Below are 19,701 nucleotides of genomic sequence, written 5' to 3'. Positions count from 1 at the left end.
CATTAAATGGTTTAAGTGTGTTATTACTCGACTATAGGAGGAAAAGGGACCCCTTGATTAACTAAACCCTCTCAAATGCGATGGCGTGCTGTAATTAGCTCTGTGCGGACTTGAACGTGGATTTTAAAGCAGCCACTCATCCCATGGCCTTTATCTTGTGCCGCTTTCTGGAGAATAAGGTCTTCCGTGTAAGGTTCCTCCACTGAGCAGCGACTCTCTGGTCTTAGCTTAGCCTTGTATCTGTGTAGTCATTCTATGAAATGGGCTTGTCAGGGGGACCTAAAACCTCCATTAAAAGTTTCAGTCTATAATAGGTATTAAAAAGCTGTTGGAACACAAAGAAGAGTACCAATTTTCATTAACATATGAAGCACTTATTAACTTTGATCAGAGTGCGGTGAAGTAGTAAAGCTGCTTAAAGGCGCAAAGGTCAGGAAAGTTGAATGCCACCAAAGCCTCAGCCATTTTGCCTTACCCTTGCAGAAAAGAGACTAGAGACTCCCCAGATAAGTGTAGGGAGCACCTTCATGTCCCATGTCTTGGTCTGAGGCTTGGAGGTCTCCACATGAGGCAATGGTTGGCTTCAGAACCTGTTCAGCTAATGGCGCCATGTCCTGACTGGTTTGGGTGAAGCACACACAGAGCCTAAAGCTGCAAATACATAGAATTTCTACCTACCAAGGTTTTTGTGTGGTGGAAAATAAAATAAGATAAAGAAATAGCCCTACCTTTTCCTAGTTTCAGAGCCACAGACTTAAAACAGTTTCTGATGATAATAAAAAAGGATGCTCCCTAATGGAAACATTGATATATGTACGTATGTACACTGAGTGGCGTCTTTCATACTGAAACCATAAAATTGAAACTAGCTGTTCTTACCCGCTTTGGATATCCTCAATGTGTCCCATTAAGTGCCTTTCAATTGCTGCCTTATAACGAGTTTGAGGGCTTTGAGACAATTTTTAAAACCCAATCTTGATTCGTACCCATTTTTCAACCACGTGCGTAACCGTTCATTTTCTCAATCAACCAATACAGACAAAAAGACAATGTACAGAATTACAAAGCTTGTCCAAATTGACCTGCAAAACGGCAGAAAAAATATGACATTTTTCTCCACACAAGCAATCTGTGGAATTTTAATGCACAGTTGATGCAGGAGAATATGGGGAAATGCTAATTTGTGGTGCGATAAGATGAATCAAGTCATCCCTTTAGCCCCATTTGACTCAGTGGAGGAAATTAATCATTAATGTTTGTTAAGTATGACAATCTAACTGGGCCAGATCGACATGCCCAGAGACGGAAGCAGAGCGAGATAAAGACCCAGGCTGCAGACAAGGAGGAAAACTGCCAGATTCTGTAATGATGGGAATTTATTGGCATTTAAAGAGACAGTGGCAGAGCATTTCACTAATAGCTTCCCTCCATTGGAGTGGTCTCGCTGCAACAAATTGAAAACAATTTCAACCTATTTTCCGGACTGCGGAGAAGTCCTACAGCTCTTCTTGACTTTGGAGAAAAAGGTTGCTTATGGGAAAATGTAATCTGTTGTTGCATATCTATCAGCAACTAAATATGCATCATCAAGTACGGCTTGAAAGTGGCATCACATTCTGAAACGTACTGCACACGACTGAGTTCTTCTCAAAAAGGGGGCCTCAGGGTCAAAGGATCCAAAGTTGAATTTAGGAATAAAGGACACTCGTTTACGAAGATTTGAAAATGCTTACAGTATCTTCAATATTGCTGAAATCGTGCCCTGTCTCCAGCCTCAGTGGTCAGGATTAGAAGGCTCTGAGCTCCTTCAGCTCACACACACGGATTGACATTTTCAAGGGCTTTCTTAGCAGAGACAATGCTAAAAGGCACAGAAAAAGCCAATATGACTTTGTTGCTACCTTGCTCGAGGAATTGTTTGTGTAAATTGCCTATAAGCTTATTGACCTGAATACGTGTCACACCGTGTGTGACTGTGATTTGGCTCGAGTGCTGTCCTTTGATAAAGCGGCGATAGGACTAACGTGAACAGCTCACTGGGTCCTCATACATGCCCGCCAACCTTGCAAGCAGCAGGCCACCTCACTCACCATCCTTTCTGTTCTGGTTAGCCCTCTCTCACTCAACCTTTGGTATATCCGCTTGAGTCTGCAGGGAAAGGAACCGCAGCCAGATGTAAATTATGATGAAGGCGATAATAGTAGAAAATGATCATTGACAATCTGTCTTCTTTGATAAGGCTTCAGCGGGTCTCAGTTCAAGTAATGAAACTGGACATTGTCTTTATTACTTATTGTAGACCTCTGTGAGTAAAACTGAGGACCTCAATAAATCTATTCCGATACATGAGTGGTTACAATACCATAAAATGACATTTCTCCTTGTTCCCGGCGACTGTGCAAAGGACTGCTGCCACAGCACATCCTCTCCTCCTGCTGTGCTTTTTCTTCATGACATTTGTGCAGGAAACTTCATCAAAGCCCTGTGACATTGTTCCCTGTAAGGCTGGCTGGACGATTGTGTTTAAAATGCATTGCAAACGGTGTTAGATAGAAGGCAGAAAATCCTTAATCACTCCTTAATTAAGGAATCATCTTGTAGCTTCATTTCCCGAGCTGTAATTAAACACTTCCAATACATTTAGTTACAGGGCTTAACATGTTCGCCTGAGATCAAGGTAGTGCCTTTAATGTTATCTCGTCAGCTTTTTTTTTTCTATCCATTGGAAGTACGGTATGCGAAAGAAGTTCTCCAGTCCTGACAATAAATGGGGGGAAATCTGGCTTAGTGGGCTTTCTGATACCATACAGGGAGGGTAAAGGAGTGAACGGAAAGAGATGCTTGACCAAGTAGACACACATAAACAAAACCGGGTCGTAATGACCTCAGGTGCTCTAAGTAGGACGTCTGAAGACTTCAGTGCAATATTACTTGTCTCTCTTTAACATCCATTCAAGTAGGAGGATGACAACTGATTCTTTTGGCAGTGTTTGCCTCCTTGTTTAAACTGAACCAAAAAAATTGAAACAAACGTGTGTCTGTATGTGTGTGCCTTCATGTGCGTGTGTGCTTGATTTTAAGATTAACTTTACTAAGGATGGACATTGTTGTCTTACGTCAGCTGTCATTTGAAAATTCTTAACCAACACCTGCTCATGCACTTATAGGGGAATATTGGAGCTATACATCCACATGCGTTGAGGTTTTCCTTTTTCTTAAAGATGTATTTTATTACGGACTGCAATCACCGCACACCCAATATCAAAATGATTGTTTATATCTTGCTGAACTGTAGGGCCGTACTAACTCGTATGAAGTGCTCTACTTCCTTTAAACATTACTACTTCAATTGATGTCCTTTAAGGAGACTTGCAGCAGCTGCGAGTTTGGTTAAGAAGTGCCAAGACATTTGCATGACAATGATGGGCGCCTACAATTAACAGAACACACAGAACACAATTATATCTCTGTAAATATGAGAGAATTAAAAGATAAGTCCATGTTCCCTGCACACTGCAACAAATTTACTTCACGTTCCGAGTGACGTCATCTTTCTTCTGCGGATGTAGGTCACTATGGGGACGCGTATGTTCACGTACCCGGACTAAAATTAAGAGCATATGAATAAACAAGACCCAAAGATCATTTGTATATACTTTACTCTTCATGATGCAGAGCTCTGCCTCCCCTGATGACACGTCCCTTGTAACTAAGCATGCAAATTTTCTTTCAGTAAATGCATCCAAGATATCTCACCAAACAATCCCTTCACTGTCACTGCTGTGCATTTGGAGGTGGTGTCTATTTAACAAGGGCTTTAAGCCCTTGCTTCCTGGAGCGAGATACCCAAATATCCCTAAGCACGGTCTGTCTGAATCCAAAGACGGCAAATCAGCCCTACATCCTATAACACACATTCTCAATCGCTCCACAATAGATCAAACGGTAATAAATAGCCACCTCTCCCCCCGCACATGGCTTTCCTTCCTGTTTAATGGCACTTCCTCCTTTTCCTGCAAGAACTCATGGGAAATCCTTTTACATAAAAGTGTGCAGCTGGACCTGGTGAACACACAGCTCAAGCTAATGTACATACACTGCCTTATTCTCAAAAACATTTTATCAGATTATTTCTGTACAGTTTGTGGCAAACACAAACTATATGGGGGTGTTCCTAATTAATATTTCTTTTTAGTGCAGTGCGTCACACCGTATTTGTGCTGCTCATTTTGTGTTTTGATTTTTGTTGGATTTGTTTTCCATTCTTTCAGGAGAAGAGAATGGCAACCGAGAGGCAGGAGAACCAGAAGTGGACACCCCGGCTGAGAAGACGAGGCGTACTTCAGTGGGGCCGGATGAATGGGATGGTCCAAGTAAGCAAAGCATTCACATGGGCACTGCTTGAAAACCTTTGAGTGCCATCAACACTTGCAATGCATTTCACACTAAGAATGCCCCGAATAGAATGCCAATGAGTAGAACTGATTGGGCTAGCAAAGTAAGGAAGCATTGTGTCTTCGATTACATGGTGGCTCAATCCGTCAGATGTTTGCATGCTATATTGAGTTGGAATTTACCAGCACTTTTATTCATAGACAGCATTCCTTTCTTCTTTCCCTTTTTTTCCTAAATCTCCATACAAGGCAGAAGATCTGTCTAACTGGACAGGTGTGTTTTCTCAAATTGTGTTTTGCCATCCTACCAAAAGGTGACTTCATCAAAGTGACGGGTAATACATTGAACAGCCTGCCTACACGCTGCTGAACTCTCAAAACATGATTCCATTTAATGTCTACAATGACCTCAATAATGCATTGCAGGTAGAGGCGTTTGCAAAAGGAGTGAGAGAGACCAAAAAAAGAATAGAGTGAGAGAGAAAAAGTGGATTTGGGCAAGTTGTGCTCGCTCGCTAAAAGCCCCCTGGGGTGTGTATTTTATACTGACAGTGAATCAACGTTATCACACCTATCAGATAATGCATTTATCATTAAATTTCACATTTGCATTTAAATCTGGGGAAGGAAATGAGCATTGCTGGCTAAAGATAAGAGCGCCGGGACGACAGTAATAAACCATCACTGTGATCAGTCGGGAGACAGGGCTGAGGGGGTCAGCTCAGAACTATGGGGGCCATGACAAAAAGAAGGCATCACATGCAGAGAAAAGACAGTTTGGGCCAAGAAATGCTGAGCTTAAAAATATGACTTTGAAAAGCAGGAACGGATGTGCAGCAGCGTGGTCAGATGCACGACTGACTGTAATTATCGCTTGCCTTCTACTTACCCGTCAGAATGAGACTTAGAGGCTCAGAAACACACAGCTCGACTGGCAGCAGAGACGCATTGGACTTAGTCTCTTGCATATTCTCCACTGCGGAGGAGGTTGTGTGTGTTGCCCATTTCATGTTTTACTAAAGTGCAGCCTGAGTGGTTCTCAGCTATCAAGCAGCCTTTGGTTTGTCAACTTCCACACGGTGCCCTAATCTCTGCTGTATTACATCCGGGGAGAAAAAAATAGCTGTGTCCAGCTCTTATACATCCTGCTTGCACTAGCTTCATCTTGACAGCAAGGCTTGAAAAAGAATCCTGTTTAAATCAATATGTTGCTGCAAATGCGGAGCCTATGTCACCAGAATAGTGAGTTGACCCTGTCTTTCCTCTGTTTTCCCGTTGGCCAGCACGGAGTAGGCAGAAATTAATCTTGCGGAATAATAATGCCATTCATTCTGCCATCAAGGCGGCCATGAAAGGTCATTTCCCTTTTTAATTTTTCCCATTGTGCTGCAAAAGTCAGATGGGCATGTTATAATTTGAATAAAGAGGCAAATCAGACAATCAGATCGGGCCATTTGAAAAGACATGACTTCCTGTTCAAAGCGATTAAAGCAAATTTATTTAGTTTGTGACTGTCTACCTTTTAATCTCTTTGTAAATGTTCAGATAGCTCCACATTGAAAATGTTCTTTGTTAGTGGCTGGCTTAAGTTAAAGCAGGTGTGATTATGATCACCCACAGGTAATTTTTAATCACTCCACGCGTGCATCTGAATAGGACGTGTAATGGCCGTTCCATTACCAAAAAAAAAAGCGACAAGCCTTTTAATGAGGCGGGTTAACTCGGAACATGCCCACCTGCTTTGGTGATTCTATTGAAACACCTCTGTACACTTTCCCTTTTGCTGAGTAACAACAAAAGCCTTCACAATCCACGTTCTGTAATTGAACATTTCTTCTCTTTTTTTTTTTTAGTCGCTGCTTTTCATCTCCACTGTGCACATATCAAGTGACTGTCCGTGATTGGCCCTTGTTCTCTGATTGGTTCTCTGTCTGCAGCAGCAGAGAACCATGCACGATGACTCAATATTAATCTGATAGCTGTCTCTGTTGTTCCGAGTGCAGTCTCTGATGTGGAACACCCAGCGAGCTGCCTTTCTCTCCCCTTGTCTTTACGAGTATGTCCTCAAGCAAATCTGCATGCTGATCTTCTGTCTCGTGTTCATTTCTTCTCATGGCACTTTTGCAATCAGCCGCTGATTTGGGAGATAGCGTGTCATGCTATTATTGTAATTTTCATGGACGAGTGGTGATAGGAATCTCGGTGTCTCGCTCATCCCCCTTCGCTTGCTCTCCTCGAGGCTAATTGGGAAAGGCGTGTTTCAACTAGCGAACTTTGCTAATGAACTTGTTCCCAGCCTTATCTAAGTGCTTGTGAGTGTAAACCACACCCCCTTTACAATGCCCTAGGAAGATTGTGAAAGAAGTGATTCGGAGTAATTCGGAGTTAGCATTTAGTCTCACGGAAACTGACAGTCATGGGGCGTCAGCAAAACTTGCGACGACAATATCCTGTGAATACCAATGGCTGAACTGCAACGTTGCTTTTTCTTTAGCTTTTCAGAAACCATTTTATCCCAAAAATAGCTTTTTTAACAATACTGCATTGAAAAATGGCGGTACGGAAGATGAATGAATGAAAGTAATTGTCCTGATCATATGTCAAAGTGTAGGATTTGTGAGTAGGCAAGTGTGTGTTGTGTCCTCAGTCGTGCCTATTATCCTAAAAAAACTACTATGATTAAGAATTCAAATGGACTTGCATTTAGGCCACTATGGGAAAAATCTGTGATTGTGTCTGGTTACCATGCAAAAGGGGTTGCAGGACCAACGTTTGACCGAATGGAGCAGAAGCAATGTGTTCACTTTGTCCACAAATCTTTTCGCTTGGCTGTCCCCAATGTCAGCATGGCCCACCTTGCTCAGCTCCTGCTGCCAATTGGCCATTGGCCAATGGGTCAGCCAATGGATTCTATCTGACAGCCACAAAGACAAGAATGGAAGTTCCATAGCCACCCGCTGCCTTCCTTCCATTTTCAAGACATCAAACACACACATGCTGAAAATGCAGCTTTACGCAGATGTTAAAAGCCTCATTTGTGACTCCATCCAATCCAGAGTGCTCTGTAGCCAATCCGCTTTCAGCATGCCCCCACTTCTCACACACCTCCAAAAACATTTCGGGTTTAATGCACATATGTCATACGAGGAGAACAGGAGGACCAGATGGCCACGATACTTTGGCAGGTGGCTCAACAAATGTTTGTGGTTGCCCATGCAGCTATTTATGCCATGGTGAAACAAAGACACGCAAATATTTGCTAAAGGACGCTGGGACCTTTTGTTGTGATTCAAAGAGATCACTTCTATAAACCAGTGGGTGAAAACCTTAGTGCATCAATCAGTCAGATGAACTTTGAATTCCCTTAAGCCTGAGGCACACGGCAAGATTTTAAAATTGTCGGCCGACTTCCAAATTATCCAAACAAATGATGAGAAAAAAAATCACAGGTATAGGTTTTGAACATACTGTGTGTCAGCCACACGGCAAGAGCAACATATCACACACGAAGGATTTTCATTCAAGAACATTCCCACATCGGACGGGAAATCTTGTAATACCTCCCGAGAATAAACGTGACTTTAGAGTAAACAAACACGGTATACAAAGAGGCGACAGTTTTTGGTTAGATTTTAGCAGACAAAACAGGCCTTGGTCAAAGGAGTGAAGACAGCACGAGACTTTCGCGAGATTTTGGATTCCCCACTGCGCTTCCCCACCACCTCGTCAATTTGTCTTCTGATTGGCTGCATGTCACTGTCAGACGGCTGCATGCTTGTTTGTCCTCGGGGGACACCGCACAGTTGAAGTCATGCCAAAACAGTCCAACATCCCCGCTTTGAGGTCGGGCGTCCTTCTGAGTGGCCGAAATCAGCCTGAAGGCACCACACACGGCATGATTATCTGCCAAGATTATTTCTAGAGGCATTATTAGAATCTGGGCCGACCTATGATTGGAAAGGAGATTCGGGGCATATATTTGCGATGAATGTTTCATTAAATAAACCACAACATAAATGTAACTCAAGAGTTAAATAAGAGACACATTCACAACACGTATGAACGGTAAGGATTAGCTTCCATACTGCAACAAGTCAATATGGAAATATGCTGGAGACCACAGCACAATGCTAGCTGGTGTAAAATAAGATTACTAGAGTTAATCTGAAAATGTACAGTCTCTTTGGGGCCTTAATGAAGTTAATATTCAAATGTAAATATATAGCCATTGACTGTTGAATTATGAGGCTAACAATTTGACTTTATGAAACTCAAAGTGAATTTGATGCACAGAATGAAGAGCAAAGCTCACACAGCAACAGTCCAGTCAGGTTGTTCATTCTAAACAAGGGACTTTCCAACTTGGCACTCAGCTCTTTTCTAAAGTCCGGGTGCAGTCTTGGGAGAGAGGGATACGCCAAAATGAGAGGAGAGAGACAAACGGAGCACCCAGATGCAGATTAGGCTGCAGAAGATGAGGGTGTAAAAGGGATTTAATGGTAGGATGGATTAGAGAAATCCTTGTAACAATGTTAAATAATTATGGTTCCAGTCGAGATCAAAGCACCATTGATTGAACCCCTCAAGCCTTCAGCATACGGAGTCTTAGAAAGCAAAGATTGGTAAACTAGTGCACAGACCACTCTGGCTGCTCCACTTAAATTGGATTGGAAATATTAGGATACAGATGAATCCTTCAGGAGGCTTTCGCAAAGCTTTTGTCACCAGAAATGTAGCTTGGGAACTGTATGAAAGGTTTGATAGTGTACTGTCTCGACAGAATCATAAGACGAGGGTGTCACAGCTGTCTCGACTGATACCTAAGCTTTTTAAGTAGACTTATAGACACACTTGACTGTTATATCAGCAAACTGGAAACTTTCTCTGCACGATACTCCCCTCCTACCCCTCCCCTGACTCCCCACCCTCCTCCCTATTTGCCAGCAACACCGCCGTCTTGTAATCAAGAAATTTGGATGTGCATCACAGCATTTTTGTCTGGGAAGAGAAAGGTTTTTATCTTGTACCTGAAGGGGTTTATTCAAACATCTTCTGACAAGTCGGACAAAACTTGAATGGCGCAGATTTCTGATGCTCATTACAAAAGTCCATCATCAGCTTTTGTGAAACTTTGAACGATATAAAACGAGTTAGCGGTGAAAGAGGTTTTTGCAAATATTCTCAACGTGTATTTGTTGTTCAAGGTATAACCTGTGCGAGCAGCAGCCGCACACACTTTCACAATATGTGATTACATATAATGATGAAATATGCAAGAAGAGATTAGACAAATCACTGTACTCCTGTGCTGCATCGCCTTGATGCAAATTTAGTCACTGATCCGCAATACTAAGAGGCTTTATGGAGGAACTTCATGGTTGTTAGTTATATAATCTAAAATAGGGCAAAATGTAATCAATGTTCTTATCATCTCAGGAAGATGTCACCACGTTCAGTTTTATACAGATGTGTGGGATGTAGCCTGGTAAGAATGCCTTTAATAGGATAATTCAGTCCCAAGCATTTGTCCGCATATCATCGGAAATTATGTCCACTTAGAAGACAAAACTCACAATACTATCTTTTTACTGTGATTCCACATGAGCAAGTCTAAAGAATTCCGAGACAAAATGTGGGTTGTCACTAAATATAAAGCCGAGCTAAAACGCGGCTGGTGGTGCAGTTTCTGCCCCGCGGCCCTGTCACCAAGTGCGTCTTTCTTTAGCGCTTTGAATGTGGTTGCTCGGCAATACGTACCCTTGCAGGCACTCTGGGCTGCACACATTCGAGATGTAGCATTGGCACAGCTTGAATATTTGATGTGTTTATTTAGTATTAAGATGGAGACAATGCAAGCTGAGAGTGGGTAAATAATACTTGATTGCTTCACTGGAACTTACTTGGTTGTTGAAATACTCTTTTTTTTGGAGGAGGGACTTTAAAAAGAAGTCTGTGTATTTTTGTTTTTATTATGTGTGACTTTTGTTCTGTTCAGATATTGACTTAATACTGCTTTGCTTGTATCTAGTCATAATTTTCTATTCAGGCAATCCAATTCAGTAAAACCCCAAACTCCCTCCCCCTCGAGATCATTTTGATGGCCATGGCGATGGAATATATCAGTTGGTGCCCTTTGGTGTGAAGGCCTCTCATTCGTGATGCACAACATTACCTACTGGTCAATCCTCTTCTTTTTTCTATTCAAGAATGGAAGAGGCGGAAACATCTTGTCAAAGAGAATTAAAATACATAGTAATTGTATATGATAACAATAATCCAAAGTTCATAAAAAAAAATGCGTGTTCCTCCCTGATTGCGCCTGTGTTGCAGTATTCAATTATGCAGTTTTCATTGGCATATTAATCATCTTTTCAACAAACAAGCCACTGTTAATTAAAGCAAAGCATGGATAAAGACGTGTTGCCGGATCATCACTCCATTTATCACCACGTACAGACCCAGCAGTTAAGTAAATTCAGGCTGTGGGATGAATTTCAATCGTTCTTTCCGTGTGTGCGCGTGTGGTTAACCATTTGTTTCTTGTCACGTTAGACTGTGACGTTTCACACCGGTTGGTTGGTGTGTGAGTGAGTGTCAAAAGCATGTAAGAGTGCACACCAAGAATTCATGATGAAGTCTGTAATCTCCTTTTTTTTCCTGTATATCTCAAATGTTAATAATTTGAAAATAGCCTCATTCAGACTGTTCAGTCTGTAGTTGAATGGATTTAGATTTGAGTGGGTAAAGGAAGCTGGCAGAAGCATATGACATCTCTGTACACAGAGCTCCTATCTTTCTTTTCCCCATGTCTCCTTCAGTGACTTTTTTTCCTGTTGCCTCCGTGCTCATTGATGGAAGGGGATGGAGATTATTCAGGATCTGGGCTTCTCTAATCATAACTCCCTTCCTTTACTGTCATTCAGCACAAGTGAGAAAATGTCTTGGTGACGAGAGCAGTCAGACAACCATGCAAGTATTTAAGTTTTTCGGGTAGGAAAAAAAAAAAACGTCAAGCCATCTGTAAAAGCATGTCGCTTGTCCTCGTCCTACACTGCGAAGCAACATTATCAGCTCGAGCCGTTCACCCACTTGCTGAAGTAGAGGACCGGTAGCCCCTTAACTTAAACATAAGATCTTTGTGGTTTGAAGCACTTGGCTGCTCCGCACCCAACGTGGATCTGAAAAGCAAATATCATTCGAGTGTTGCTGTTGCCCATCAGAAAAATCACAGCTTGCGGAAAAGTTACTGCTGTACTCATTTGAAATCAAATGCACTCAAACAGGCTGTTGCGCAGGATTGACCCCTGCTCCCCAGTCACCCTTTCACAGATAAAGAGGTGGCAAACTGAGAACAGAGGAGAAGAGAAAGAAAGAGAGCGAGCAAGGGAGAGATGGAGATGGAGGAATGAAAGCGAGGGACGGTGCAGAAAAGTCAAAAACCTCCACATGACAATGCCAGAGAAAAATCAGAACATTTTCCACCGAAAGATGGGCCATTTCCAAATCCTTGTGCCCTATCAGACAAATTAAAGTAAATCAAGCATGAAATGAAGCAGAAGAGCCCGGAGATAAGGCTCCTTTAAGTCGTTTACAGATTAGGACAGAGAGAGAGAGGTGCATCTGGTCTCTGGCAGTGAAGGAGGCTAGTTTCTCATTTCACAATAGCAGCCTGTGTATAGGATTACTCTCCCCTGTCACTGACATGAGGAGCAGTGAGGGGAAAGATGTCCACAAAATGTGTCTAAATATGTCCCGGTGGAAAGGTTTTGGAGCACAAACCTCTCAGTGCTGGCCTGATGTGACATCTGATAAGTAAACATGTTGGGAGTTTGACCCTGTGTAACATCATTGACTTGTTTATGTTTTCCGCCACCCCACCTTTCTTTTGCTGGAGTGGCTTCATTGTCGTGTGGCTTGAAATTCAAATGAACTACACGATATATACATACACACATACACACACACGCACATACACACATAAACACACACATATATGGTAGATGCTGGATGGCTCAGTGAACGGCAATGCTCAATTTGTTGCTCATTTCCTATTTAATATCAACAGATTAACTGCTGCTTTATTTCAGTACTCCCAAATAATCAAAACCTAATTATGAAGCCAGTTGCTCATGAGTGAATTTTTACAGTATACAAACACACAATGGCAAACGCGCTCACCCATTGCTGCGTGCGCACCAAACTGGGACAAGCAGGGACTAAAACGCTCTTTTTCTTTCTCAGGCACACATTTGCACCCACACAAGGCGAGGGTGCGCCGCTCTTTGAGCTCTAGCTGGATTTTGTTTCACTTCTTTCGTGTATCTTTTCTAGGAGTGATGAGAGGTTGGCTTGACTACGACGCTCGGCTCGCTCCGAGAGAGAGGGGAGCTGGCCTGTCGTGGGGTAACTGCTCTCTAAAGCTGCGACCTTGACCTTCCAAGCCCAAGTCTTAGGTTTAGCTCCTTTATCACACTATCTCCAGGCATTTAAAAATACTCCTGAAAGTCAATGATTTAACCCGCTTTTACGCTGTTCACATCAAAACTGGATGAAAAAAAAAGAAGCTTAATCCATCTTATCTGTTGGCTGTCAAACTGCTGCTGCTAAAACCTACTCACAAAAGACAACTAGGTCACCCAGGAAAAAAAAAACACTGAATTTGCCGTTACCCAGGGGAAGTTGCAGACTGGTAATTGACTTGGGAGGAGATTCAAGCCCACTTCAGAATTAACTAAACAATGTCACTGTGCAATGTTAGCTTCGATCTGAAAAAATAATATTATTGTACGTTCAGGTGGGTTGTCATTTGGGTCCTTGAAGTCGAATGCTATGGTCCCCAAATTTAGAATCTAATATGCCGGTGTAGGTACCACATTTTAGGACCCTGAGCCGATGTGAACACCCGAGTAGATGTGGTACCTACACCGGAACACCACACTACATGGTGGAAACTGTGCTTTTAGGTTCAACCATTTGCCATGCAGTGTTTGAAATATTTTATTTCTGAAAATACTGAACAAAGTGGATGGCAACTTCTTCTTGCCCCTTAAAATTCATGCCAAGTTAGCAAGCCCATCCATTTCTCAATCATGCTGACATTCACAAGTAGAGTAATGACCTTTTGATGGGTTGGAAATTTTGAGTAGAACATTTAAAAGAATTGGATTGCAGCAGGGGCGGTGTGTGTCCTCTAGATGTTGGCGGCGATATGGGATATATCTTTGTGTGAGGACAATCCTTCTTTAAGTTTTTCTGTCGCCCTTTACATGCAATCACTCAATATTGCTGTGCTTCTCCAACGATGGATGTCTTGCAGATTGTTGTCAGCAGGCTGGCTGTTCACTATGCCAGGTTTTTGATGGAAGCAGCTACTTGGCAAGCTGGGTCTAATTCATCTGTTCAATGACAACCAAAGTTTCAGTTCAGTGAAGATTCGCCATTTGAATATTTGAAACTCATTCTTAGCCTGTCTTTGGATTACTTAGTGTACTTAATTTGTAGTCTCAAAAGAATTGATTTGGTGCTGCATTCAGATGAACGATGCCAAGAGAAAAAGTTACTTAAAAAGCATCTTCAGTTGCCTCACGACTTATTTCCAGTCCGCCAAGAAATATTTATTTGTAGTAATGTGTGGTAGATTCCTGCTTGTTTTTTATTTGAACTTTGTGTCAGACCCGCCCATGGTGATACCTCATCTGTCCATCAACACTCAAGGTTGACCCATGATCAACATATCAAATACTCCCGTGCCCAAACAAAAGAAATGTGTGAGCTGTTTGCTTAGGTTTTAATATACAATATATGTACAGTAACCATTACGCTTCAAAATCTGACATTACTGTCTGTATTCTCACACAGTTGGGATGCTGACAAACGAAACAGTTCCAGTCGATAAAAAAAAGAATCTTTGCCTTCAGCTCTTCCACCATTTCTGTTTTGATTGACGGGAATGTGACGGCACAATCAGCACAGGAAATGGTTTACTGTGGTGACAGTTCAGATGTCACAGTGTCATAAATAGGACAAATAAGTAATGTTTGATATTCACAATTGTGTGGTTATTTTATGATCAATATAAATAGTGATCCACCCCAATCTGCAAAACAATTGGAAAAAAAAAAAACCCTATATTTTTGTTCGTTTGTCTATGCCTATTTAAGGCGTGTGCGTCGCGTAAAAACAAGTCTGACCCTAAGTGAGCACATCTTTGCTTTTTCTTTACACACATGTTGAACAGAATCATGTTGCTGCCTGGGAACAATCGATCAGCTCCTTCTTCCTGCTGTTCAAAAGGAACGGAGACAGGAGCAGTACCCTTTAGGCTTTTTGGGGATAATAGAGGTGGGTGCCGAGAGTGAGCAGGAGGATGAGATGTACTGTGTGCTGGATGAGAGGTGTTTTAAAGCAAGTGCCTCTCACAAGAGATAATAGTGGGAGCTGTGGGTTATAAATGTTGCATTTTGCTCAGTGAGACCTGATAATAGTAGTTTGGGTAAGGGGAAGCAGAAAGTTCATCGCTCTCTTATCAAAGCACTGTGACATTTCTCCTTCAGCTGTAAAATTTCATATCTCATAGGCCTATCTGCTATAAAGATGTGACACCTCTTGTTGAACTGATACAGTGCATTCTATTTCACCCCATATGCCTCTCCTGTGGTATATTAATTTATAGCCCATTTGCTGTCTCGACTGCGCTGCCTATCAGCGAGGGTGACTGTGATTCAGTAGAAACATCGCAAATGCCCCATGCGAGTTGAACTTTGAACAGCAGCCATTTATTAGCTTTAATTCAAAGCTACGGCTTGATATCGAGTGTCTGTCTTTGATTCATGATTACATCTGCCCTTTCCCATAGGCTAACCAAGACCATCTACCATGTACTTGGCAAACCTTTTGTCATTTTCAAGTCATTTTACCACCTTCAAGTTGGTTCTTTGAACTAGTGAGACAAATTAAAATGAATAAATTAAAGTTTATATGGAAATATTTAAAGCGCTTCCACTGCTATAAAAAAAAAAAACTGTTCTGCAGGAGCAATTTGATTAAGTAATTCGTCTTCTCAAATTATTAGCAGGGCCATAGCTCAAGGTGAGAAATTACATTTCAAGAATTCATTGCTATATCTAACATGGAATAAAGGAAGCATCATACATAAATATGAATATAGCGGGCTTAATTCGATAGCTTTACTCAGTATAGTTCCATTGAGGAAAAAATAACTTGATTACCAACAAACAAAAACAGGTCTAAACTGGCAGTGGTGAATGTAGATGGTGGTTAGATGGTTTCATGGCCTTCATGTATAAATAGTCTACAACAATTTCTTCTTTAAAACATACCAGGCTGGCACTCTGCCACCAAGAAACCTATTTGCATTCATTCATATGCTACTGGAGTGAAAGAGGAGCTATCCTATTCTTCAGCACAATAAACAAAAAACAAAATGGACACCCAAAAACAAACAGATGCCAGCATGGACCATCTTGAGTGCTATCTGAGGAGGATCTCTTCACACAAAGGGACATTCATTGGTCTGCCAAGTATCTGTGGAGTGCAGGAACAGACCCTAGAGTCTAGCGACAGATGATGATCTTATCGAGGGAGGTCCAGAGGGGTGTGTATGTGGGGGACGGGTGACTGCTAGGTACAGTTGGGAGGAGTAGAGGGTGAAGGTGGCAGGGACGTGCTGACTGCGGGGTGGAGTAAAGCCTCGTTATTGCATGTTAGTTGGCGAAATATTTGGCATTTAGAAATAGGAGGAATAGTGATCTGTCATTTTGCTTCATGTACCGTAAATTTCGGACTATAAGCCGCAATTTATTTCTCAAATTTTGAACCCTATTGACTGGAGAGGGAGTCCAGATTATTCAATCTGTTTTGTTTCAATTTTAGAAACTGAAAAAAATGAACATGGATCATACAGATAGATAGTTCATGAAGGCAACTCATTATTCACCCTTGGGTGGTTTTTTTTTGGCGGAGAGGGGGGTCCATGAGTACCTGCAAACAGATGTGACCAGCCATCTGTGCACCGAGGTCCTCCGGCAACATTTCTTATGAGATGCACACAACAGGAACCCAAACATGGTAAACCACAAACCATACAAAATGCCCCTTAAACACCCGCCTCACCCTCCCCACGAGCAGAACCCCACTCAAAAAATGGACAGGAAAGACCAAAGAAAGGAAAAAGAATAACTGGCTGGAGGTTGGTTGAGCTATGTGTCAAGTAGCGCTAAACAGCAACTTGCATCCAAGCGGTTAAAGGCCGCGGGTCTTATCTGAGGACAAACAGAATGCATCAAGCGGTGGCTGTTGATCTCAGTGAGGATGACCAGCTGTGCACCAGTGTTTAAATATTTCTCCATAATGATCTTAACCACCTTCCACTGCAGCAGCAGGGACACAAGAGGAGAAATGAAGAGGTAACTTAAAAATTGCGTAAAGTAGATGCATGCACACATATTTGCAGATATAAAGATGGACTGAATGCTAGACTGTAGTAAATTACCATTATGTGTGGCATTTAGGTTTCCCCTATTATGCTAGTGATCACAATTGATGAATCAGCACTGTTGACGAAGAATGCGATTTGATGTTCAGATTATTTCCAAGCATGTAAGAAGCATAAAAGCTTTGAATAGCATCACACCAGGCACATACAATAGTGTGCTGTAGATACGCATCTGGTATTTAAAAAGTACTGAAGGCCTGAATAGTCCATTGTGGCCCAGGACCGTTGCAAAGTTCACACGACATCAGATCATTGACAACGCTCCATTAGTGGCCATTTCCATTGCATTTAATTTATAGCAGTGATTCAATTGCAGAATTAATGTGTATACGTGATCATATCCAAGATAATCCTTCTTGTGCTGTTTTTAGACCCATTCTCCTGGTGTGTAACTTTCTGACTTCCTGTTCCTGCCGGCCGTCTGTCCAGGGGCAGGACGACAAAAGCCTTTAGTTCATCATTTGAACAGTGTAGTGAGCGTGGCTGGCATATGGAATTATTTCTTTGATTGCCTGTGGGTCAGTTGCATTCTCGAGCTATAATTTAATTTCAGTAGTGAATCATTCAGGACAAACTACAATGCTAGAAATCACACATAGTATTGATATTGGTTAATCCTAACAAAGGATCAGAAAGTAAGGGAGAGCACAGTAGTATCATGACTGTTACATTTGAATTGTCTAAAGTTGTGGGGATGTAGAAATTTAATCAGGGCTTGGGCATTTCTTGGACTTTGCCACAGTGCGTAGTTTCATGTGTGAGTCTGCCAGGAGAAGGCCACAGTTTTGAGCTGCATTCACTCTTTGTACAATATACAAACAAACGTGCCCCCGCAGAGAAACATCCGCCTTAGTCCACTGTGCAGTGGCCTGACTTGGAGTTCATCATAACTATTTGATTAAACGCCATTCCTAAAATGTACACTCAATCTAAGAGATAAGATAGCTGGGGGTGTCAGGGAGGTGAGCACCGGTAGTACTAACAGTGCTATCCGGTTTTACTGTTAATTAAGTGGAGCGCTGTGAAAAGCTAACGAGGGCCCTGCCTTCCTGGAATTACAGAAATAGTCTTGCCACTATCCAGCCTGCTGTCTGCAATGTCTCACAGGGATTGTCTCAACAGAAGACACCTTTCAAGTAACGTTACTGCACAATGCATCTGAGGCGCACCATCAGATGGCTGCTTGCTTGATTTGTTTATCTATTTTGAAACTGCTTAGCTTTAACCTTTAAATGTTTATACTGCAGGGCTTGGAGATAATCACATGATGGCAAATGTTGGTTTGACTGAACGTCACTGTGATTTGCCGTGCAGGTCCTGGACTAAATTGAGCTGTGTGCTTAACTGCTATGGTTGTTGTGTGTTTTCAGGGGAGCTGGACGCGTTCCTTAAAGATGGCGAGCGCCGGATCCACAGCCGTCAGCAGCTTCCTGTGGGAACAACTTGGGGACCCTTCGACGGAAAGATTGAGATGGGTACCGAGAACATTCCACTGGTATGTTCCTGTTATATTTTAATTACATATCGGGAGAAACAAGGATTCGAACACGAGTGGCCCGGAATGAATTTGGGGTGCAGGGGGTGAACATACATTATGCAATTACTGAGATAATTTTGAAGTCCCACCTTCACGTGAAGGTTTATAATGGCAATGCAGAAAACAACATCTGGGCAAGGCGATGGCAGTTTTATTTATTCACTTTGCAGATTAAAAAAAGTCAATCATAAAAACTAAAAATGAATTTAAATTCTGTTTTTGGCATGCAGTCCATTTTAGTCCCAGTGGTCAAACTTACATCTTCTTTTCTAACAATTTTTGAAGTATGTTTCAGTACTATAAAGTTCCATAATTGTATAAAAATCTGAAAACATCAATGGTGTTTATGATGTTAATATAACCTAAATATGAATTTTTTAATCATGTTTTTAACAACTGGACAGTTATTGGCCACGACATTAAGTGTGACTGATCAATCTTGACATGAAAAGTTATAATGGATGTAATGCAACTTAAAACTTCACTGTTCATAAAAGTATATTTGTAAGTTTCCTTAGATTAAGATAGGAATACAAACAATTTTAAATCCTCATTCAGCCAAACCTAGTATAAAACACAGGCTCGCATTTACCAAAGAAGTGGCAATTCCCTATTTTGAGAAGGCTTATGTATCGAAATGATTAAATCTGCAATTTATGTGAAAACAAAATTGTGTTGTCATAGAAATTGGAGATTTTAAAAAGAAGTCAACTCAATTAAATAAAATGTATTTGACCCAGAACTGGGCGACTTTCTATCTTTGGTTTCCAAGATCCAGCCAAGCTGAGTTTTGACCTGTTGCACTGGTGGAGAGAAGAGTCCTCCATGGGTTTGATACGCTGTTCTACATTTAGAGTAATTAACAAATTCCTATTAAAACTGTAACCAGTCCCTCATTCCCCTACACATAAGGCAACCCATGAGGATTTAGGACTCAGTCTCACCACCGCCCATCCGCTCAATTTGCCAGATTGTTACAATACAACTTTATTAAACCATTTTTCCGAGAACTTTCAAATGTTTTATAAGCTGTCCTCGTCGTTTTGAAGTCATCAGTGGCCTTAAATAGATCGAGCCCTATTATAACCATGAAGTATGGCTGTTCCAGGCTAGTTAGTTATCCTTGAATTTGACCGAACACCTCAAGTGGACTTTCAAACAGAGACAAATTCCCCTATCTATAACCAAACTTTAGCAGTCCATAACACTTATCAAAAGACAACATTTATGACTTTTATGGCTGTGAGCAAACTTGA

The 19,701-nt window shown here is 41.7% G+C and overlaps 1 protein-coding gene across 1 annotated transcript in view; it reads left to right on the top strand.

Moving 5' to 3' along the window:
* Positions 1-19,701, top strand: part of zfpm2a (zinc finger protein, FOG family member 2a) — a 101,174-nt gene that overhangs the window by 30,747 nt on the left and 50,726 nt on the right. Inside the window, exons 3-4 of the mRNA XM_061289422.1 lie at positions 4,272-4,373; positions 18,279-18,403. Of these exons, the coding sequence (XP_061145406.1) occupies positions 4,272-4,373; positions 18,279-18,403 (227 nt within the window). The remainder of the gene's footprint in view (positions 1-4,271; positions 4,374-18,278; positions 18,404-19,701) is intronic.

The sequence above is a fragment of the Syngnathus typhle genome, linkage group LG10 (genome assembly GCF_033458585.1).
Source record: "Syngnathus typhle isolate RoL2023-S1 ecotype Sweden linkage group LG10, RoL_Styp_1.0, whole genome shotgun sequence".
Taxonomy (NCBI): Eukaryota; Metazoa; Chordata; class Actinopteri; order Syngnathiformes; family Syngnathidae; genus Syngnathus; species Syngnathus typhle.
This window is presented reverse-complemented; position numbering and strand designations above follow the sequence as displayed.